Here is a 24,739-nt window from a genome sequence, read left to right as displayed (position 1 = left end):
CTTTTATTTTAATTTTTATTTTTTATTTATTTTTTATTTTTTTAAAAAATATATTTTATTGATATTTTACAGAGAGGAAGGGAGAGGGATAGAGAGCTAGAAACATCGATGAGAGAGAAACATCGATCAGCTGCCTCCTGCACACCTCCCACTGGGGATGTGCCCGCAACTACGGTACATGCCCTTGACCGGAATCGAACCTGGGACCCTTGAGTCCGCAGGCCGACGCTCTATCCACTGAGCCAAACCGGTTTCGGCTTATTTTAATTTTTAAATATATTTTTATTGATTTCAGAGAGGAAGGGAGAGGGAGAGAGAGATAGAAACTATAGAAACTTAAATAATAGAGAATCATTGAGCGGCTGCCTCCTCCACTGGGGATCGAGCCTGCAATCCAGACATGTGCCCTTGACCGGAATCGAACCTGGGACCCTTCAGTCCATAGGCCGATGATCTATCCACTTAGCCAAACCAGCTAGGGCATGAATATCCTTTTAGACAGTAAAATCATTTTGAAATAAGTGACTTTGTGAAGGTAGTAACGGTTGGCTTCTAATCAAATTAGTAAGTACTTGGTAGAGACTGGGTTATAGATGAATATTAAAAGTACAAAGCATTCAATATATATGCTGTGTCTGAACTATGTTCCTCCAAACAAAAGAAAACCATAAAAGCCAACAGGAAATTTCCACCCACTTAGTCAGACTCCTTAGAGGAATAAATAGATAGGCCTTATCCAATGTTCTCCAGGTCCACAGTAGAGCTTTGTCAGATTAATAGTGAAAAGTTTTTTGTATAGTCCATGCCTTGACACAAAGAACTTCCCCTAGAGAGTTTGGATCTGCCATTGTAGACATACAATATTCATTTGTCACACAAATAATTCATCAAGAGGCCTTTGGACATGCAAGCGAGGAGCATGTTTCCTTTTGCCCTGCCCATTGACTTTTTTTTTAAACTTCATTTTGAAATAATTACACTTAGAAAAAAGTTTCAAGAATAGTACAGAGAACTCCCACACACTCCTTATTCAAATTTACTATTTTTTAACATTTGTCGACATTTCTCTCTCTCTTTCAAGTTTTTCCCCTGAATTATTTGAGAGTAGGTAGCATACGAATACTCCTTTAATCCTTGATACCTCAGGTGTGTTTCCCAAAAACAAGGATATCCCATTGATTGAGGGGGAGGGGAGGTTGGTGGTGAGGGAGGAGAGCCTGACCTGGCTACTTCAGCTGACCTTTTAGAGAATCATGGACTTTAAGAGTTAGAAGGAACCTAAAGGTGTTTAGTTCAATCTTTCTTTTACACACAGGGAAACCCAGAATTAGCATATGAGTCAGCCAAGGTCACATTGCCAGTCTCCGGGAGAAGATCTTTTATTCTGGCTCTTTACACTCTACAAGGCATTAGGGAACATCTGGTCCAAACTGTTCAATAAATTTTATAAATGAGGAAACTATGGCTCAGAGAAAGTTTGATTTGTCTAAGATTACATAGCAAGTTACCTGCCTGGATTCCATTGGCAGCTATACCTCTTTGAATATCAGGAGAGGACTGATATTCCTGAATGAATACTCAGTGAATAAGCTAAGTGAATATCTAATATTTTTTTCTGTCCAGAAACCCTTCCCCCTCCTTCTGGCAAGAGCTTTGGGAAACCATCCCTCTTCCATTGGATACAGAGTTAGTGGGACTGTCCTTCAAAGGGCCTTGCTCTTTTGGCCATGAAATGGGCATGTAACCCAACCTAGGTCAATGGTCTCTGGGGTATTGAGTTTTGAGGAGAGGGTCTCAAGGATTGAAAAATGGTGACTGATTCTTCTTAAAGGTGGTGCCCTGAAGAGGCTGTTATTGGCTTTTTTACTCAGCCACTCTGCTTCCCATCCACCTGAGACTTGCTTCTTTAGTATTTATTTTCATTCTCCCAGGTACCCCAATGTGCTTCCAACAATTTCCACAGACTTAAATTGACCTACATTCTGTTGCTTGCTAGACCAGGACCCTAAACAATAACAGCAGACTAGAAAAAAATTTCAGAAACATTTGTTCAACCAAAATTGTGACTTAGGTTGCATAGAAAAAAGTTGGGCCTGAGTATAACCCTTCCTCCAAGCTTAGTGTGGAAATGCTTTTCAGGCTCATCACTCTGCTATTCAGTCTACTTTCACACTCTACTTTCACACTCCAAGAAGTGACTGTTCCTGGAAAAACAGAGCAACCTTTCTGTTAACTGTAGCTCTTAGAAATGTCTCCAGCATGGGGACACCACTTAGTCAGAGGTTATTTTAAATCCATTTTCCCCAAACTGCCCCATCTGGACTGTTAAGAGTGTTGAAATACAATCTGACTTGAGCACAAAGGCACAGGGTGGGCTCCCTGCCTGATTGACTCCAGGGCCTACTGCCAGCAGGAAGTGAAGACACCGCTCATTGTCTTTCCTGACCTCCTGAGAAGACTTTTGGAAGGAAGTCACACATATGCAAGAATGGCATTCAGACAGTGTAGTCTGAATCTGCATCCAGGAAAAAAATCTTCATAAAAGCATAATCATCTGCAGAGGTTCCCAAGCTCATGCCGAAAACAGCTTTTCCTCTTAAAAAAATTACTTTAATATTATTTAAAACTAGAGGCCCGGTGCATGAAATTCATGCACGGGTTGGGTCCTTAGACCTGGCCAGTGATCAGGGCCAATCTGTGGGGTAACTAGAGGGGCAATTGGTGGGGGGGAGCCTCTGCTGTCACCCGCCTTGGCCGACCTGCCGCCACCTGCTCGCTGGCCCTGCCCCCTGCCACCGCCACCGGTTGCCTCCCTCTGTGGGGCGACTGGTGAGGTGATTGGGGGGGCCCCCACCTTGGCTGGCCTGGGGTCTGCGGGCTGGGGGCAGCTCCTGTGTTGAGCGTCTGCCCTCTGGTGGTCAGTGTGTGTCATAGCGAGCGGTTGTTCCGCTCATCATTCCACTGTTTGGTTGATTTGCACATTAGGCTTTTATTATATAGGATAATCTAACTATATATTATCTATATTATTTATAATTTAACATTTTTTTAATTTTTTTAAACATATTTTATTGATATTTTACAGAGAGGAAGGGAGAGGGATAGAGAGTTAGAAACATTGATGAGAGAGAAACAATCAATCAGCTGCCTCCTGCACACTCCCCACTGGGCATGTGCCTGCAACCAAGGTACATGCCCTCGACCGGAATCGAACCTGGGACCCTTGAGTCCGCAGGCCGACGCTCTATCCACTGAGCAAAACCGGTTAGGGCATAATTTAATATTTTAAAAATATTATTACACACCAGTTTAGTTTCTCATTAGCCACTCATGAACCAGATATTTGTATAGCCAAAAATTCAATTATTTAACAAATTTTTGTGCCTACTATGTGTCACACTGTATTAAGTACTGGAGAAATAATAGGAAGGAAAATCAGGCAGGGTCCTTACTCTTACAATGCTTACAGTGCAGAGGGAAAACAAACATTAATGAAGATGTTATCCTCATACCCTATTACAAATTATTACTAGTTCTATGAATAAGAATAGTAACTTACTTTCCTCAAAACAAATAGTTCCCATAATTCTAATGAATTTCTTAAAAGGACTATGGAGCAATCCTTCCTCTATTCCATTAGCCTATAAATGTTCTGTAAATATACATATCTCCACAGTTCTGGTAAAAAAGAAAACAACAAAAAACTATAGATCTAGTGCCCCTTTTAGAACAAAATATAGGGATTCTGCCTTTATTTTCTCATTGCATTAATTATGAATGTGTTCAAAGGCACATAGAAAAGGAAAATCACTCAGACAAAATGTCCTAATGGATAAAAGACCACCATTTGAAAGGCAAATACAAATGGGGAGATATATTTATTTTCTATTGTTGCTGTAATAAAATACCACAAATTTAGTGGCTTAAAACAACACAGATGTATTATCTTAAAGTTTTATAGTCAGAAGTTTGACAGTGTCTCACTAAGCTAAAATCAAGGTATTGGCAGAACTGAAATCCTTGTTGGAGACTCACAGCCGTGGGCAAACTATGGCCCACGGGCCGGATCCGGCCCGTTCGGCTGTTCTATCTGGACCGCGGAGCCAAAAGAGCGGAGGGTTCTCTTGCTCTCCCCTCCGCTCCTTTACTTTGAATTTATATTAGTTTTCACACAAACACTCCATCCATGCTTTTGTTCCGGCCCTCCGGTCCAGTTTAAGAACCCATTGTGGCCCTCGAGTCAAAAAGTTTGTCCACCCCTGCTCTAGGAGCGTAATACTGTACTTTCCTTGCCTTTCCAAAGGTTTCCTTCATTCCTTGGTTCTTTGCCCCCTCCCTTCATCTTTAAAGTCAGCAACATATTGAGTCCTCATATCACATCTCTCTGCCCTGACTTCTGCCTCCCTCTTCCACTTTTAAGTACTCATGCAATTAAAAGTGGCTTCACCCAGATAATCCAGGATTATCTCCCCAGCTCAAATTCTGTACCTTTAATCATACCTGCAGTCTCCTTTGCTTAACATTCATCGGTGCTGGGGATTAGAACGTAGGTATCTATGAAGTATCTTATTCTGCCTACCACAGAAGGCATGGAAATGTTCTTGTTAAGAGTGAAGAAAAGCAGAGATATTAGTACTTCATTCTGTGGGGATAAAGCAATAGGTACAAGGTGATAGCATTTTTCTCTATAGCACCAAACTGCTTACAGTGTTAATCTCCAGGCAGTGGAACTATGGGGTAATTTTTATTTTTTCCCATAAAATAAAATAATTTAAAAAGAAACATATTGTGGCCTAGCCAGTGTGGCTCAGTGGTTGAGCATCGACCTATGAACCAGTGGAGGCGGGGGAGGAGAGGAGGGAAAATAGGGGGACATCTATAATACTCTCAACAATAAAGATTTTAAAAATCCACAACTTTAAATCAAGGAGGGATATATATGTATGCTTTATTTTATTACAATTTTTCTGTACATTTGAAAATTTTTATAATAAAAAGTTATAAAGTGCATAATTTTAAATTATTCTCATTGTTTTCAAGCACAACTTCAACATCTAACTAGAGGGGATAGATAAGTTACAAAATCAAGGCCAGTTTTTTGCCCTGGTGGTGTAGTTAAGTGTTTAGAGTGTTGGCCCACAAACCGAAGGGTCTCCGGTTTGATTCCCGATAAAGGGCACATACCTGGGTTGCAGGTTCAATCCCTGGCCCTGGTTGGGGTGAGTATGAGTAGCAACAGACCTATGTGTCTCTCGCACATCAATGTTTCTAAACTCCACCCCCCCACCCCCCCACCCCCCGCCACACACACACACACACTCTAAAAATCAATGGAAACAATATCCTCGGGTGAAGATTAACAAAAAATAAAATAAAATAAAATGCCTTCCCAAAATTAAAAAAAAAAAATCAAAGCAACTATCTTTGTCACTGATACCAAGTCATATAATTATATCCCAGGAAATGGAGAGATGAACCCACCTGGTTTTACTTAAAAAGTCTCAAAGATCTCTGAGAAGTTCAAAGTATAGCCATTTGGTGAGGTGCTGTTGACCATTATCAATGACAGTGTTGTAACATAGTAGCAACAATGCCTTTCTCTAAAACAAAAGCTCTAATGGAACTTATTACAAGGAAACAAATAATTATATTCAAAAACAATGATTCAAAATGTCATAGTTTTCCCAGAACAAAGAATATACTTAAAATATATCTTTAAAGTCACTAAATGAATAAAACCACCATATAAACAATCTCTGATGTTTCAATTGGTTATTTAACTAAGTTATGTAAAAATAAACCCAGATATACCAATAAAAATTCAGAAAGAAAATGCCTTAGGTGGCTTTCTGACCCATCCTTTTTTTATTAAACATTTGCTGCATTCCAAGTAACATTCTTAAACTGATTATTAAAAGCAAGAGAATACTTTCAGTAATCAAAAGGGATCTTATAAGAGTGATAAAATAAACATAAATTCTTTCTTTCTTCTTCCCCTTCCCTCACAGTACTGGCTTTTTGCTATTGATATAAAGTATTTGTCACTTTTAAGAATAAGGTTGCTACTGTTCATTTTTCCATTTCTAATAAATAATATGATTTTGTTTAAAGGGCATTCCTCATGTGGCTTAGAAAAACATCTGGAAGGTTATAGCTCATAAACTGATAACAGTGGTTAGCTCTGGACTGAGGATTTGTGATGAGGCCAGAGAGGGATTTTACTTTTCTTACTTTGCTTATTTGAATATATGCAATGAATATGCATTAGTTTAATCAATTCCCCCCCCCCCAAAAAAAATCAGTAAATTTCTTTTTAAAAGAAAACAAAACAAAACACCTGCATGTCCTTTAGATCTAGCGTGATGATTTAGGATCCATCACTTAATCTCTTTGGGTCTCAATTTCCCTGTTTATAAAGTGGGATTAATATCACTCAGAGATGTCATGAGAAGAATGCCTTACCACATGGCAAATACACATCCAATAAAGGTTCCTTCTCTGAGCCTCATGTTCTTTGCCTGTAAAATGAAGGAACTAGATTAGTTGTCTGTGATCCTTTTGAGAATTAATATTCTGATACCCTCTTTTTATGTTCACAGAAAAAGATTGCTAATTGAAAAATAAATGTCTTTACTTGTCTTCAGGTAATTATTTTTCTTTTATTTCCTGTAGAACCAGGAAACCAAAAACAGATGAGCAGTAACTCTGGAATGTTTGGGCCACTCCACCCTGGGCACCTGGGAAATGACAGGGTATTTCCATTCATTAGAATCTCCCTGATGAGGAAAGCCTTCCTTATTGGGAAAAGGATCAAACGTAGTTTTAGTAAGCCAGTGTATGCCATTAAAAATATTATATGCTCTCAATTTTAATCTTTGACTATTCAAGGCCTCCTTTTTAATTAGTTTGCTTACCTATATTTGCAATCCAGATACTCTGCGAAAGCAGTTATGCAAGTGTTCCATAATTCATTACATCAAATGTCATTGGTTAAAGTCCAATTAGATCATTATCACTTAAGGAAGGGTTGCATTTTCAATGAGTTTAAAGATTTGTCTCCTACACAACTGAAATTCGAATAATTGCCTGTCTTTCATGGTATCAGGGAAATAATTTCACAATAATTCTCTCTTTGCTTTCCTAAGATTGAAAAGTAGCATGGTTCATAGCAGTAGTAATAGTTATTTGTCTATTAAAAAAGATAAAAATAGAAAAGGGAGAGAAAGCTACAACATTGAGGAATGCTACTATTCCAAATTTCTCGAAACATGGTATGTTTTATATTTAATTAAAATGTTGTATGGATACAGAATCATAAAGAGGAACACCCACATGGCTTAGAATTCTAAATATCTCTTGTATGAGATTTCTTAATTTAAGCCTTTTCTGTGCTTGTCGAATACCAGTGGGTGAAGAACGCCTTCAATGTCGTTTTTGGCATTTCCAGCTCCCTGCATAGCTTGGTAAGATTCTTTACCCTTCCAGGTTATAGCAATCCCAAATTTTCTTTTTTATTTTTTTAAAAGTTGAAGTCCAACTTGCAACAGAAAGATTTTTCTAGCCCCACCCCACCCCCAAGGCTTCCCTAAATCCTACATCCAAGGGCCCCAAACCCCAGTGCCCTTGGGGTCACAGGGGGAGTCCTGGTCTGGGAAGTACATGGGCACTGAGTATGGTAGAACTGTAGCCAGGAAAGGAAATGCTTGACCACATAGGGATACTCTCTTGACAGGTCATGTCCTTCTTCTGGATCCCAATCAATATAAAAAAGCCAGAGCATTTTGGTGGGTGGGTCTGATGAGGGAATCTCAGAAACAATGAATTGAGATGGTGGAGGGAACCAATGACCACAGCCTGGGTAACCCTTGAGGAGTTTCCTATTTCTGTGTCTAATTGCAGCATGGACAGATGTGTTGGAGGCTGAATATTCTAGCAGAGAAGCCATGCTGTTCCCAGGACCTTAGGGATACTTCCAAAGGCAGCCAGACTACTCACCCATCCCAAATTTTCTTGCAGAAAAAATGCCTATTCTGTTTGTTTAATTTTAAGAGGTATTATAGTAGAACTGATTATAAAGCGATACTTTTGTTTCCATATTTATGAACAAGTTTCTATATATACAAACTAGAGGCCCGGTTCATGAAAATTCATGCACTGGAGGGGGGGTCCCTCAGCCTGGCCTGCCCCCTCTCACAGTCTGGGAGCCCTCAGGGGCAGGAGGCGACCCGGCGATCAGGGGAAGGTGATGCCCCATCACACCTCTGCTGCTGCCACTGCCAGCAATGCAAGCCTTGGCCGGCCCTGGTTACCTGAGCCTCGGACGGCCCTGGGTGGCTGGGCAGCTGCCATTACAGGCTTGCCTGCACCTTGGGCTGACCCTGGGCAGCTGGGGGGCTGAGGGGACTGGGCACTGCCATCTTGTGGCTGTGGGCGCCGCCATCTTTGAGGGCATGGCAATCAATTAGCATATTCCCTCCTTATTGGCTGTGGGCGCTTCCATCTTTGCGATGGCATGAGGGTCAATTAGTATATTCCCTCTTTATTAGATAGGACTAGGGATAATACAACTTGCTCCTTACTGTATGTGGAAGGCTGGGAGAATTCTTACTATCCTATGTAATAAAAGCCCAATATGCAAATTGTCCCCTCGATTGGGAGTTCGACTGGGAGTTCGGCTGCTCACTATGACATGTGCTGACCACCAGGGGGTGGCGCTGAACATAGCAAATGTTGGTGATGCAGCACTGGCCCCAATGGGCCCTGATGAGAGTGGGACCACAGCCGGATGGTAGAGCAGGTGAGCGAGTGGAGCCAGGCCAAGGCAGGTGCCAGTGAGGCCTGGTGCTGAGGGAGCTGGGTGGGAGCCTGATTGCCCTGCTGATCGCCCCACAGACGGCGACCAGCGTCCATTACAGAGAAAGGGCAAATAGCAATATTAAAATATTTCTTCTAATTATTTTCCTTTCAATGTGCACAAATCCGTGCACTGGGCCACTAGGTTAATAATAATAATAAAAACTAACATTCTTTGAATACCTACTATTTTTTTTTTTAAATATATTTCACTGATATTTTACAGAGAGGAAGGGAGAGGGATAGAGAGCTAGAAACATCGATGGGAGAGAAACATCGACCAGCTGCCTCCTGCACACCCCCCACCGGGGATGTGCCCGCAACCAAGGTACATGCCCCTGACCGGAATCGAACCCGGGACCCTTCAGTCCGGAGGCCGACGCTCTATCCACTGAGCCAAACCGGTTTCGGCTACCTACTATTTTTTTAGGCATCATGGTAGGCACTTTGTCTTTCATGATCTTATATAACCCTAATAAGACTCTGTGAGGTGTTATCTACTTTTTTCAAATGAGAAATATGAGACTTAGAGAAGCTAAATAATTGACCATTTACACAGTGCTGGTAAATGGTGATGTAATATTTGATTCTGAAACTTTGATTTTCACTACTCTACTTTGACCTTCTAGGAGAAAGATGGAAATGTTCTGAAATCCATTGGGTTGCCTCCAAGTCCTTCAGCAATTGAAACCACACTTTTGTGCACCTCTCCTTGACCCCCATACCTCATGCTCCAGTAACACAGACTACTAGTAATTCCCCTAAAGTCCTGTCATCTCAAGTTTCTGGGTTTTGTTTATGTTTTCTTGGCCTAAAATTTAGTTATCCCTCTACTACCAGTCTAGCTGGCCTACTCCTACTAACTTTTCAAGTCTCTATTTAACCTATTCTATCATGCTCCCATTACTCTTTCTTAAAATGCTTTTTTAATTTTTCAATTACAGTTGACATACAGTATTATATTAATTTCAGGTGTATACCCCAGTGACTAGACATTATATAACTTACTAAGTGATCATCCCAATATATCTCGTACCCATCTGACACCATACATAGCTATTAGAGTATTATTGACTATATTCTCTATGCTGTACTGTGTATCCCCATGACTATTCTGTAACAACCAATTTGGACTTCTTAATCCTTTCATTTTTTTCACCCATACTCCCAAACCTCCTCCCATCTGGCAACTGTCAAAATGTTCTCTGTATCAATGAGTCTGTTTCTGTCTGCGCCTTCATTTATTTTGCTTTTTAGATTCCATTGTTGATGGATATGTGTTTATTGCCATTTTATTGTTCATATGTTTATATTTTTAAATCCTCACCCAAGGATATTTTTTTCATTGATTTTTAGAGTGGAAGAGAAAGGGAAAGACACAGAGAAATATTGATGTGAGAGAAACACTTCTATTGATTGCCTCCTGCATGAGCCCCTACCAGGGCCCAGGCCGGGGAGGAGCCTGCAACCAAGGTCCATGCCCGGAATCGAACCTGTGACCCTTTGGTCTGCAGGCCAACACTCTATCCACTGAGTCAAACTGGCTAGGGCTTATTGTTCATATTTTCTATCTTTTTTTTCCCTTCTTCTTCTTCTTAAAGAAGACCCTTTGACATTTCATGTAATACTGGTTTGGTGGTGATGAACTTTTGCTTTTCCTTGTCTGGGTAGCTCTTTATATATCCTTTTATTCTAAATGATAGCTCTGCTGGGTAGTGTCATCTTGGTTGTAGGTCCTTACTTTTCATCTCTTTGAATATTTCTTGCCTGCAAAGTTTCTGTTGAGAAATCAGCTGACAGCCCTATGGGAGCTCTCTTGTAACTAACTGCCTTTTTCTTGCTGCTTTTAAGATTCTCTCTTTGGCTTTAACCTTTGGCATTTTAATTATGATGTGTCTTGGTGTGGGCCTCTTTTGGGTTCATCTTGTTTGGGACTGTCTTCACTTCCTGGTCTTGTATATCTATTTTCTTCACCAGGTTAGAGAAGTTTTCTGTCATTATGTTTTCAAATAGGTTTTCAATTTCTTGCCCTCTCTTTTCCTTCTAGCACCCACATGATGCGAATGTTGGTATGCTTGAAAATTGTCCCAGAGGCTCCTTACACTATCTTCATTTTTTTAAGCTTATTCTTGCTATTCTGATTGGATGTTTTTTGCTTCCTTATATTCTAAATTGCTGATTTGATTCTCAGTTTCATCTACTCTACTGTTGATACTCTATAAAATATTCATTTCACTTAATGCATCCTTCATTTCTGACTGATTCTTTTTATGGTTTCCATGCCCTCTTTTATTCTGTTGAAGTTTTCATTGAGTGCATTGAGCATCTTCATAACCAGTGTTTTGAACTCTGCATCTAGCAGATTTCTTATCTCCATTTTGTTTAGTTCTCTTTTTCTGGAGTTTTGTTCTGTTCTTTCATTTGGGACATGTTTGTCTCCTCATTTTGGCAGCCTCTTTGTGTTTGTTTATATGTATTAGGTGGAACTGCTTCATCTCCCAGGCTTGATAGAATGTCCTAATGTAGTAGGTGTCCTGTAGGGTCGAGTGGCACAGCCTCCCACATCACCTAAGCTGGGCACTCCTGTTGTAGTTGATCCTTGATTGCTGTTGGCACATCAATGGGAGGGATTTACCCCCATTGGCTACAATGACTGGCTGCAACCACCTACTACTGCAATAGCAGCTGGGCAGGGGCCCACCCACATAGCAGGTCTTACTTTAGCGTACCTCTGGTGTTCGCTGAGTCTGCCCCTTGAGTGAGTTACCTGTTGAGTGATGCTTCCACATAGTCTAAGCTGCCCCCCAGGTGTGTTGGCTCTGGGGGTCTCCCAGAAGGTGCAAGCCAAGGTCAGTCACCACTTGTGTCCTGCTTGGGACCCGCTGGCTTAAGCTACAAAGCAATCTTGAGATGGCTGCTATTTGTGCTGGGTTTAGGAGTGCCCAGGAGAGGCCAAGCTGTGAAAGTTGGCTAGTGCCAGGTTGGGACACTTAGCAAGAGGTACAGGTCATGCTGAGTCCAGATGCTGCTTGTTTTAGAGATTTGTTTGTTTGTTTGTTTTAGAGATTTTAGGAAAGTCTGAAGCATTAGCCAAGATAGGCCATTCTTATGGAAAAGCCACTGGAAACCAAGCTTGGGTGGGCCCACGAGTTTGGTGGGGCAGCGTCTCAGGGAATCACCAAGGTAGGGTGATCCATGATAATCAGGTTGATGGAGACTCAGATATTTCTCCCAAGTGCCAGCTCTGTGCTGGGAGGGCTAATTAAAATAATAATGCATCTGTCAGTACTTTTGTCTGGGGGAAAGGTGCCCCCATCTCTCACCCTGATGCCAGGCAATTCAGTTCCTCCCCATACGTCTCTGGTGCCTTTCAAGCTGCTATCCTAGAGCTGGAGCTCAGAGGGAGTGAGTCAGAGTAAGTCTGTGCACAGGCCTTTTGAGAGGAACTGTTTGGGACTCCAGCAGATCTCCATTTCACTCAGCCTCAATCCCTGCTGGATTTTATAGCCAGAAGTTATGGAGTCTTCTCTTCTTGGCACTGGAACGGTGGGCTTTGGGGCCTGGTGTGGGGCTGGGACCCCTTGCTCTCAGGGGGGACCTCCGCAGCAGAGATATTCCTCCCAATTTTTATCTGCCACATGTGGGTGTGGGACCAGCCTGTTCCTTATCTCTGTCCCTTCTACCAGTCTTGATGTAGCTTCATCTTCAAATCCCCTTTGTATGACTTCTATTCATGTAGATTTCAGGTGTTTCTGAATGATGGTCTGTAGTTTAGTTGTAATTTGATGTGGTTGTGGAAGGATGCGAGTACTGTATTTACCTATGCCACCATCTTGACCGGAAGTCCCATTACTCTTGATATACTAAGTATATACATTATGGCAATGATATTTTTGTGAGCAACTAAATTGTGAGCAACTCAAGGGAGTCTTTTTTTTTCATTGTTGTATTTCCAGGGCCTTTCAAAGTATCTGTTTCCCAGTAGGCATTCAATTAAATATTTATAGAATGAATGAATGGAAGAATTCATAAACGACTTATAAATTGATGTGGAGTACTCTTCAGAAATGTGTGCAGGAACCTGTATTACTTTATTGCACATAAGCCTAAAAGTTAACTGAAATCATTTCATCCCCTTATTTTATTCTTTCCTTTATTTATTTTTATTTTTTAAAAAATTATCTTTATTGTTGAAAGTATTACAGATGTTCCCTTTGTTTGCTTGTGTGTTGTTGTTTTTTTCCCATTGACCCCCTCCACCCTGTACCTGCTCCTCCCAGGCCTTCACCACTCTATTGTTGTGTCCATGGGTTATGCACATATGCATATAAGTTCCCTGGTTAATCACTCCCCTCACACCCCCTAACCCCCGCCTTCCCTCCAAAATTTGTCAGTCTGTTCCATGTGATCCTCTTATTTTAAAACTTTTCAACATATCCTTATTTTTCTCTAGAATAAAGTATGTTGAACACAGTTCAATAAATATTTGCTGAATTAATGGTGTCTTTAAAAAATATACAAGTTCTTTATAATCTAGAGCATATTATTTTCTCCGGACACACTTTGTGCCACTCCTACTTTATCCTGTAATAATGAGTAATGGTATATAATTTTCATTCAAGTATTAAATATTAGGAGCTGGGCATATTGGTCCACTGTTTCAAATAACCTTATTCCTTTTCTTGATAGTCCCTCTTTCTTGGAATTTATGAAGCTATTCATCAAATATCATATTTATTGTGGTTTTCTACTCGCCTTCCTTCCCCTAGGAGGCTGCCCCTGACCCCTTTTTTGTGTTTGCCTCCATTTTATTTTAGCCCTGGTCATATCAAAGTAATTATCTCTGTGTTTGTCATCCATCTGTATCCCCACCCCTATTCCATAATACCCATATATGCCCTCAGAGGGCAGAAGTTGAGGTTTTGTTCACCTATGTGTCCCCAGGGCCCAGCACAAAGTTTAGGACAGGGCCAAACCCTATATATAAGTACTGAAATGAATAATATTTACTCTTTACTGAGTAACATGGATTGTCACCTTGAATTCTAATAATAATAGGTGAGTTATGAATTATCTCCATTTTATAGATGAGAAAACCAGGCTTGAAAAAGTTTGGAAAGTTGCTCAAGGTCAAGTGGCGGAGTCTGTTGTCAATGGAATAGGGTAAAGCCACCATTGATTCTAAATGAGTAAGGTTCCTTCCCACCATCTTTTCTTGAAATTTTCTTGAAGGCTTTGCAATATTTCCTTCTTGAGATCAATCATCTACCTTAATATTATGAGTGCCAGAAATAACCCTTTTTTTCATATTAGAAATAATTCGACCTCTCTCTGGAAGCAACGGGATTTTAAACTTGTTTAAATCACACTTTCTTGGGCAGAATCTGCCTTGGAGTCCTAGGGAACATGATAGGCCCTTTGAAAAAAAGCATCATTTGAAATGGAATTAGTGGCTAAGAAAGTTTTTCTCTGGGCACGATACACAATGAAGACTTTCGCAGAGGAGAACGACCCTCTCACCTTAGGTACACACATTCCAGGACTTGTGGGAATTGGGTTGCTGACACCCAAGGCAGCTGAGGGGACACTGTACTGCCCACAGATAAGGTGGCTATTAATAACATCTCCTCTGGCTGGGCCTGTTCTCTTTGCTCCTTAGTATTTTCAACGAGGACTATAGTGAATAATATTTGTTAAAGTTGGTGCCTTCTCAACCAAGATGGTAAAGTAGGAAGTTGGCACGTTTTGTTTATAAAACCTTCAATGGGTCAAATTCTTTCTTGCCCTTAACCAACATGGTCGTAGAGGAAAGTCCTATCACTTGAAACTTCCGGCCCTTAACTAAGATGGCGTCTGGAGGTTAGTTAAAAATGAGCTTGCCCTCTTTTCTGCCCCTGACCAGCATGGCTCCCATGGCGTCGATCACGTGACACCCGGACTACGGCGCGGCAGAGGGGTAGGAGGGCCCGTGAAGGGTGCGCGTTCCCGCGGCGGTGCACCGGGTAGGTTTCAGTCAGAGTCACTATGGCGGCCGGTGCTGGCAAGGTAAGCTGAGGTGGCGGCGGGGCCAGGGGAGCAGGACCTGTCGTGGCGTCCGGCCTTCAAATCTCCGCAGCCCGTCCGCGGAGAGGTCGGCGAGTTTGGGGCAGTGGTGAGGGCTGGCGGGGGCAGGTTGAGGCGGGCGAGCGCTGAGGCGGGCGGGCACCGGCGCTTGACGGCCGTTTGTTGTGGTGTTTCCCTACCAGGTCGGAAAGTTTCCTGCCTCGCCGGGCGCAGCCTGAGCGTGTCCCCCCGCCCCGAGTGGTGGAGGCTGCGGCGGACTCAGCCCGGGGCCTCCAGGCCTTTCCCCCAGCCTCGGGGCCAGCCTCCCTCCCCCACCTCCTCGTCCGCCGGGAGCTGCGGCTGCTGTCCCTGAGATGCGACCCTCGCGGGGGCGACCCTGAGAAGAGGCGGCCACTGTGCTGCCCAGGAGCCCGGAGTCCAGGCGTCCAGGGACCAACTTCCTGCGGGCGGAGACCCCCGAGCCTCCCCGGGGTCGTGCCTAGCTCGGTCCGCATCCCCGCCCTGGTCGCGGGGACGCCCGCCAGGTGCCCGGGAGTCCCCACTCGGCCGCCGCCCGTGCCTCCGCGAGTCCCCGTTCCTCGTGCCAAGGACCCCGGCCACCGCCGTCTCGGCTTGTGCGGTCCGGGGACCCCGTGTCATCTCCCGGCGGCCTCCGCGCATCTGGGGCAAATGCAGACTGTCCCGCTGCCGGTCTAGACCCTCTCGGACCCCTCCCGCCCTTCCACTTCCGAGGCTCTCCAGTACGGGTGGTGGCTGCCCAGAGGAGCTCGGCTGCACCTCTCTTCGCCCCGAAAGGACCTTGCTGGTCGCACCGAACCGACCCTTCCTTCATGCTGCAGTGCTGCAACATTTCCGCCACCGAGGGGGGAAAGCGGCCGCGATCCCAAACAAAACACAAGAATTGGTGTGTGACTCATCTGCTTGGATACCTCCAGTCCCCAAACTGTCTTCCAGGAGTTTTCTTGGCTGAAGCTGTCCGATGTTTGAGCCTTTCTTCCCAAGGAAGAAGATGGATTGAAAGCTGCCAGTTGGGGACTTTTTGTCATCAGGGCGGTGCTGGGTTTTAAAGGAGGTGATGGGGCTGGCGCTGGCTTGTCTTCTCACTCAAGTGAAGAGTTGTTGATGTTCACTGGTTATGCTCAGACCATGCGCAGTTTGTTTTAATATAGAATTTTGGGGAGGATAGGGGTATAGGCTTGTGAAGGGCAGTCCGGATCCGGTGGAACTCCTTTGTCCTGTGGTAGGAGAGACACCCCAGTCTGTCCTCGATGCCGTCAGCCTTGGCCATCTTCACTTGCCGCCCGAACTCGCACCCGTTTCAGGAGCGTCATGTCTACCTGGACGAGCCCATTAAAATCGGCCGCTCCGTGGCCCGCTGTCGACCCGCGCAGAATAATGCTACCTTTGATTGCAAAGTGCTGTCAAGGAACCATGCTCTGGTCTGGTTTGATCACAAGACGGGCAAGGTAATGTCACAACATTGTTTAACAATCATTACTTTTTGTTTCCCTTTGCTCTTTCTGTATAATGCATGCGGATCCCAGGGTTTGCACCCAGAGGAGACTTTCAGCAAGGCCACGGAATCAACTTTTTGTGTGTCTGGTTCTAGTGGAAATTTAATTGAGGTGGTTGAATGGAAAACAGAGAAGGTATTGTAATTAAATGCCTTGGGAGGGCGATGGCATCTTGATAATGTGGTCATTCCCAGTGAAATCCCAAACCCTAGTTTGGTTCGGAAAACTAGATAGTGAAACTTGTCATTTTGTTTTCAGTCTTTTTAGAAAGGTGAATTTGCAGTTGAGAGCTTGATTAAGCAAGCAACAGTTCCCAAAGCAATGCAGGGAATCCGTGACCATTATTACACTGGGGCTCATTTGTCTCGGTGTTGAGATGTAGTTAATGTAGCTTTTAGTTGACTTCAGATCAGGGCCTGTCTAGTAAAGGCATTCATTGGTGTAAAGTTAGATTTTGAAAGATTTGCTATGTATACCCACGAGAAATTTGCAATTATCAAAGCCAGTTTAATTAGGCATGAACTACTAACTACATTTTCAGAGTTTTTTTTTTTTTTGCAAGTTGCATGAACCTATTCCTATTGTTTTTGGAAGTCACTTTTTGATGTTGCCTGCAGCACTTATTAAAAATATTTTATGCACACTTACAGAGGCGATATTTAAAAGACAGTGTTAAGAAATTATTTTTTTGAAATTATACTCAATTCTGTCAATTATTTCATTACCTAGATGCAATAGGATGAATTTAGTGCTCTTTAAGTGTGAGCATTTTATCATTTTTATGTTAGCACCCTAATACTATACATGTGAGTGCTTATATTTTAAGTGCTTATATTTTAAGAATTCAAGGAGGAAAATAAAGACCCTTTCAATTTTTAAAACTCTGTGTGTGAAGAATGTACTGAAGAGCTCATCTTTGTGCTTAAACCTTAGATTTTGGTTCAGCTATAGAATCAGTTCCAACTTAGAGCAAGTTATGTAAGACTAATAATAATATCTCAGGTTTCACCTCTTGACTTTTGCTCCCTCTTTTGAGTTAAATGATTAAGTCTTTTTTAAAAGAAGAATTTAAATCTTCAAGAGTAGTGTTTTGAAGTAAAAGAAACCCGAGTCTCAAAAGGAAGAAAGTAATACTCTGTTGCTACTGAATTAAGGAATTATTATATAAATCATTTTTCAGAGAAAGGAGGAAAAAATTGCCCAAGTGCTGTGTGCTTGCATAATACCTTTATCCTAATCTTTGTGTAGGATGAGAACTGAAAAGTATGATAATTTTTCTGCATAACACCAGGTATTTTACCTATGGAACAGACATATTTTTCATCCCTGGAAACTAAAGTTTGGGTGCCTGAAAGATTTCACAGATTACCCATAATCATTTAAAGTGAATATTCATAGAACTCATCCTTCCATCAATCAGATTCAAACATCAGTTAATTGCTAGGGCCTTAACTCAATCAGCTTTTACATTTTTGTCTTTTTATGTCCCTGGGCAACAGTTATAGCCCAATTTAAACAGATTACAGGTGTGCTTAAAATACAGACTCTAAAAATGCACATTCTTTACTTTGACCCGATATTCTAAGGAGACTCAGATTATTTTGTTTTACTTATTTGAAAACCAGTGATTGCATGAACAGTGCTTTTCCTGGCTAGGTTATTTTGAGATGACTAAGAATAGGTCAGTAGTGAGTGTTTATTGTGTAAATTGCGATGACATGTTAAAATTTTAAATGTAATTTGTTATTAGAAAAGCTTATCCTTAAAGGATACACAACTCATTTCTGCCATTTTTACTTTTTATTGCTGCTTTATTAGCCAACACTTTAGGTGTAGATATAATTATTGGCTATTGTACCACCTAAACTAGTTAAAACAAATAACCTGTCAGATTTTGCCATGTGATCAAATTATTTTAGGAATTAACTATTTAAATTTAAATTTGAACAGACTGCTTTTTATTGAGCATCTGTTATATACCAGATATTATGAGGTACACAGTTCTAAAGAAAATCCACAGTTTGACCAAATATCATTTATTGCTTTCTTTGTGAAATTTCTAGTTTGAGGATTTCTGCTTATAATTGTCTCATATCAAAAGTCCCTGGGCCATTCCCAGCAAACTTTTTTTGTACAATACAAGAATCCCTCAGGCAACTCCCCCCCCCCCCCCCCCTCCCAAACATCTCTAAGCCTCAGTTTTCTCTTCTGGGGATAATAGTGGTACCTACTTTTGTTTTGAGGATTGGGATAATCATGTAAATCACTTAGCACTCTTTTCCTGGGCATTATTAAAGGCTATGTGCTTAGGGAGGAGGGTGTTGGAGGGAGAGGAACCATCTAGGTAGCTCTTTGCAATTTGTTGTAGTGCTGTGGAGTCTTGGGAAGGTAATGAGAAATTTTTTCCTTTCATGTGATGGCATATGTAGAGGTAATTTTTAAAAAAAATTTATTGATTGATTTTAGAGAGAGAAACATCCATTTGTTGTTCCATTTATTTAGACATTCATTGATTGCCTATTGTATGTGCCCTGACCTGCAACTTTGGTGTATCAGGAAGATGCTTTAACCAACTGAGCTACTGGCCAGGTCTGTAGGGGTTGAAATTGAAACATACAAAGTTGAGAACTCTGTCCAAACTGGCATTGTACCTGGGAGGTGTAAAGTTGGGGTAATATGCCCTTTGGTTTATTTATTTTATTTTTTGTTAATCCTCACCTGAGGATATTTTTCCTGGTGATTTTTAGAAAGAGTGGAAAGGAGGGATGGAAGGAGGGGAGGGGAGAGAGAGAAAAACATCAATGTGAGAGACATCGATTGATTACCTCCCACACACACCCTGACTGGGGCTGGGGATCCAACCTGCAACCCAGGTACGTGCCCTTGACTGGGAATCAAATCCATGACGCTTCTGGGCATGGGCCGATGCTGTAACCACTGAGAAACATAGGCCAGGACTCTTTTTGGTTTATTTTTTTTAAAATATATTTTTATATTGATTTCAGAGAGGGAGGGAGAGAGAGAAACATCAGTGATGAGGGCAAATTATTGATTGGCTGCCTCCTGCACGCCCCCTACTGGGGATTGAGCCCACAACCCGGGCATGTGCCCTTGACTGGAATCAAACCTGGGACCTCTCAGTCTACAGGCTGATGCTCTATCCACTGAGCCAAACCAGCTAGGGCTTTTTGATTTATTTTTAATTGGGTTGTGTTCTGCATGGGCCATTATGAGAGGCCCCTTGAAATCTGGAAGAAATACTAAACATTTGAAACTTTCTCATTATTCAAGTAATACATGTTCATTATAGAAAATTTGCAAAATGTGGGCACATGAAAATGTAGGTCACACTTTTTAATGCTAAGTTCATGGAATGTGTTATGGTACTTAAAACCTGCATGTTGAAGGGTGATGAGTTTGCCACAAAGTAGACTTTAACAGGCTTTCTCAAATCATATACTTAGGGATGTAGCAGTTGGATATTGCCCTTCTTGGATGCTGGCTCAACGTATCATCTTTTTGGAGGTCAAGCTTTTCAAGTTAGATGGTAGATAATAGAATGATTAGTGATCCTTATGTTGACTCAATGTACCACTGAAAAACAAATCTATCCATATGGTGGTTACATAGAAAGGAGAGTGAGTGGACTACCTCTTTTCTGATTTGGATGGCCTCATCTGATTTGAGACTTTGTGGAAAGGAGAAGTCCAGTGGTCCAAACCGTATGCAGTCTATTTCCAGTCTCTGTGTAGTAGTACTAGCTGTTTACTTCCAGTTTCACTTTTTTACTTAAATTCAACAGTTACTATTGAGCATCTGTTCTAACATGATCTGTTTTAGTGGGGGGAACGGAAATGGCAATAACTGGTAAGAAATTGTTATTCTTTCTAGAAGCTTATATTTCAGAGAGGGTGACTATACACCTTGAGAACAGTTGACTGAGATAAGATAGTATTGTATAAATTAAAATGGTAAGAGCATGGCCGAAACCGGTTTGGCTCAGTGGATAGAGCATCAGCCTGCGGACTGAAGGGTCCCGGGTTCGATTCCGGTCAAGGGCATGTACCTTGGTTGCAGGCACATCCCCAGTAGGGGGTGTGCAGGAAGCAGCTGATCAATGTTTCTAGCTCTCTATCCCTCTCCCTTCCTCTCTGTAAAAAATCAATAAAATATATTAAAAAAAAAAAAGAATAACAGTTTAAAAAAAATAAAAAATAAATAAAATGGTAAGAGCATGATAGTGTTTGGATTGACTTTAAAATAAGGGATGACCCGAACGGTGTGGCTCAATGGTTAAGTATTGACATATGAACCAGGAGGTCACAGTTCAATTCCCAGTCAGGGCACCTGCCGGGTAGCCAGCTTGATTCCCAGTGTGGAGTGTGCATGAGGCAGCTGATCAATGATTCTCTGTCATCATTGATTTTCTATCTCTCTCTCACTCTTCCTTCCTCTCTGAAATCAATAAAATTATATTTTTTAAAACAAGGGATGGATAGATACAAGTTACGAAAAAGTGCTTTCTGGTTGTTTTTGTGTGTTTTGAGGGGATGAGAATGAAATAAAACAGACAAAAGCAGATCATTTTTAATGACTTTGACATCTTCCAAATATACTGCAGAAATGAATTTTGTTGGATTGTAGAGTTCTTTTGGAGAGCAGCTATGGTGAACACCCATTCTTTGTCTTGGTTTTATGTTTGTGCCTTGTTTTTGTAATTAGGAGTTAGGCCTTGGAGGAGAGGGTTTCTGCCTTATATGTCTGTTTCCTTTTATTTTGTATAAAGTAGATGTTGGGTAACTGGAGCTGAGTAGATAGTGTGGTGCCAGGTTGTAGAGTGCCTTGATTACCAAACTAAGGACATGGACCCACAGGCTATGGAAAGTCAGGGAGAGTTCTGTGCAGAGTAATGACATACCAAAAGTCCCATTTAAGAGTGATACAATAATATGTAGAGAGGTCTGGAGCAAGGAAAAATGAGTAACAGGTCAACTAATACTTGTGGTGTACTATGTACCATGCCTGTTCTAAATGCTTTAAATGTTAATTTATTTAATTCTTAAATAGCTGTTCAAGATAGGTGTTTATTTTTCCCATATTAACCTATGAGGAAATTAAAGCACAGGAAGATTAGATTAGGTTTACTTGCCCAAGTTCACATGGCTATTAAATGGTAGAGCTAGGATTTGAACTGAGGTATTCTGACTCTTGATTCTAAGGTAGGACCTAAGCTCTTAACTACTCGGCTATTCTGAGGCTTTGTAACAGTTTATATATAATGTCATTTTGTAAGGATATAGACCAGATTCACAATAGGAATGAAAATAATTAAATGTCAGAAAGTGAGAAAAGACAAGTGTATTAACTTATCCATTAGGACTTTAGCAAAGAGAGAGATTTTAGGGAAAGTTTCATGGATGAGATAGTTTCAGTCAAGGAAAGAGTTTTGGGTGGGAAGAATTGCTCAAGCAAAGACATAGATATGGCATGTTTCAAGGACATTGCAAGGAAGTCATGGCAAAGGGAATCTCCAGAATTTTACAACCAAGATAGTTTCTTCCTTCTTCCTCCCTTTATCTAAACATGACAGCAATGATTCTGGCTTTAGCTTTTGGGACAACGGTATATCATACATTCATTGATTTTGTTTATTTGTGTGTTGTTTTAACAGATACTTATTCTTTTGTTAATCCTCACCTGAGGATATATTTTTTCCCATTGATTTTTAGAGAGAGTGGAAGGAAGGGAGAGAAAGAGAGAGAGAGAGAGGGAAACATTGATGTGAGAGAGACATGTTGATTGGTTGCCTGCTACATGTGCCCTGACCTGGGCCGAGGATTGAATCTGCACCCCAGGTACATGCCCTTGGCCAGGAAGCAAACCCATGACCCTTTGGTGCTCTGGCCGACGCTCTAACCACTGAATACACTGGCCAGGGTGATATCTAATTTTTTTTTTTTGACAGAATTTAAAAGGTCATTAAGAGGGGTTGCTTTTTCTGAGAAAGTCACATATTTGACACATGTTATATTTAAGGCACATTAATTGTAAACATGTTTAGAAGGCCATGTTTTATATCCAAAGCACAAACTCATTTCCTCTGTGTTACTTTTCATAGTAGTAAAAAATTAATGAAATATTTTATCTATTATTTCAAGTTGTAAAAAAATATGGACAGTATATACACTTAAAACATGTCTTTGTACTTAGTTATTTGAATTTGTTCCTTAGGTTAAATTTATTCTTTACCTTCCTAGGCTCCTATTTGGTTTTCTCAAGTGGTATTTATGTTAGAGCTTAGTATCTATTCTCTTTGATAAATAGAGAGGAGGGTGTCTGTCATTTAGAGTTTTAAGTGAAAAGATTGTGAGATTGTTTCTTAACATCGTATGTTAGTTACTTGAATCAAGAAAAATGGTTGCATTTGTTAGCTGTGGAAATGTTCTAAAGACTCTTTCCTGCCCAAGCTTCTGTCACTCCCACTACAGATAAATTAACAGTTTACACACTGCTCAAAAATCTTGGTTGTTGGGGGCTTCCAGTCAAGATGGTGATGTAGGTAAATGCTGTACTCACATCCTCCCACAACCATGTCAGAATTACAACTGAACTACAGAACAACCATTATTCAGAACCACCTGAAATCTAGCTGAACAGAAGTTCTACAACTAAGGATATATGGAAGAAGTCACATTGAGACTTCTTCTAGGAGGAGCAGAATCGGGAACAGGATGGTCCCACACCCACATGTGGCAGATAAAAATCGGGAAGGATATCTTGGCTGTGGAGGTCCACCTGAGAGCGAGGGGTCCCAGCCCCACACCAGGCTTCCCAGCACAGGATTCCACTGCCAGGAAGAGAAATTCCCACAACTTTTGGCTGTAAAAACCAGTGGGAATTGTGGCTGAGTGAGATGGAGGGCTCTCTGGGTCCTAGATGTTCCTCTTAAAGGGAAGAACTCACTCCCTCTGAGCTTCAGCACTGGGGCAGCTACTTGAAAGGCACCAGACACATCCCAGAAGAACTGAATTGTTTGGCATCAAGGCAAGGGCTGGAGGGGCAAACAGAAGTGCTTGCTGGCAGAAGCCATTGATTCTTTGCTAAGCCCTTTCTCCACAGAGCCAGCAGGCATCATTGAGTTTCCAAACCTGGGTATTACTGTTTGCCCCCACCCTGGTGATTGCCTGAGACCCTGCCCCACCCAACTTTTGGGTCCTCCCAAGTTGTTTCCAGTGGTTTTTTCATACAAATGCCTCAGACTTTCTTAAAATCTCTCCAAAAAGTAGCATCTGGCCTCAGTGCCCCATACCTCTCCTTAAGTCACCCCAGGTCTGGCATTAGCAGCATCTGGCCTTGGTTTGAAACTTGGCCTCTCCTGGGCATCTCCAAGCCCAGCACAAGTAGCAGCCATCTGTAGATCGCTTTGTAGATCGTGCTGGGAGGACCCTGGGCAGAACACAGGCAGCAGATGACCTTGGCCTGCATCTTCCAGGAGGCCCCAGAGTTTCAGACCATGTCAAAGCATCACCCAACCACCTCCACAAGTGATACTCAAGGGGCAGATTCAGCAGGGACCAGAGCCCCACTAAGTAAGTTTTGCTCTTTGGGGTGGACCCCTGCACAGCTGCTCCTCCACAGTGGTCATAGCCACTTCTTGCAACTAATCAGCCTAGGGTAAATCACTTCCATTGATGTGCCAACAGCAATTAACTTCAACAGGAGGGTATACACAGCCCACAGGGTGTGTACACCTGGAGTGCCCAGCTTGGGTGATTGGTGAGGCTATGCCCCTGGACCTGTTACATTAGGACACTCTACCAAGCCTGGGAAATGTAGCAGTTCTACCTAATACAAAGAAACAAACACAGGGAGGCTGTCAAAATAAAGAGACAAAGAAAGATGTCCCAAATGAAAGAACAGAACAAAACTTCAGAAAAAAGAACTAAACAAAATGGAGACAAGGAATCTGTCAAATGCAGAGTTCAAAACACTGGTTATGACAATGCTCAATGCACTTAAGTAAAAACTTCAACAGCATAAAAAAGGACATGGAAACCAGAAGAAGAATCAGTCAGAAATGAAGGATAGAGCCCAGGTTGGTGTTGCTTAGTGGTTAGAGTGTTGGCCTACACACTGAAGGGTCACAGGTTCAATTCCCAGTCAGGGAATGTACCTGGGTTGCAGGTTCTACCCCAGCTCTGGTCAGGCTGTTTGCAGGAGGCAACCAATCGATGGGTCTCATATTGATGTTTCTCTCCTCCTCTCTTCCCTCTCCCTCCTTCCCTTCCATTTCTCTAAAAATCAATAGA

At 41.9% G+C, this 24,739-nt stretch overlaps 2 protein-coding genes across 20 annotated transcripts in view; one reads left to right on the top strand and one right to left on the bottom strand.

Moving 5' to 3' along the window:
- DNASE1L3 (deoxyribonuclease 1L3) overlaps window positions 1-24,739 on the bottom strand; it is a 969,732-nt gene that overhangs the window by 567,656 nt on the left and 377,337 nt on the right. The window lies entirely within an intron of this gene.
- SLMAP (sarcolemma associated protein) overlaps window positions 14,795-24,739 on the top strand; it is a 165,337-nt gene continuing 155,392 nt past the window's right edge. For 16 of the 19 annotated variants that reach the window (XM_080675120.1, XM_080675116.1, XM_080675118.1 and 13 more), the window contains exons 1-2: window positions 14,799-14,898; window positions 15,099-16,382. In XM_080675120.1, coding sequence (XP_080531246.1) covers window positions 16,185-16,382 — 198 coding nt within the window. In that variant the 5' untranslated portion in view covers window positions 14,799-14,898; window positions 15,099-16,184. Of the gene's footprint in view, window positions 14,984-15,098; window positions 16,383-24,739 lie in introns of all 19 variants that reach the window. The other 3 variants (XM_080675127.1, XM_080675122.1, XM_080675121.1) reach the window with 2 other exon arrangements.

The sequence above is a fragment of the Plecotus auritus genome (genome assembly GCF_963455305.1).
Source record: "Plecotus auritus genome assembly, chromosome: 6".
In the NCBI taxonomy this organism is placed as follows: Eukaryota; Metazoa; Chordata; class Mammalia; order Chiroptera; family Vespertilionidae; genus Plecotus; species Plecotus auritus.
This window is presented reverse-complemented; position numbering and strand designations above follow the sequence as displayed.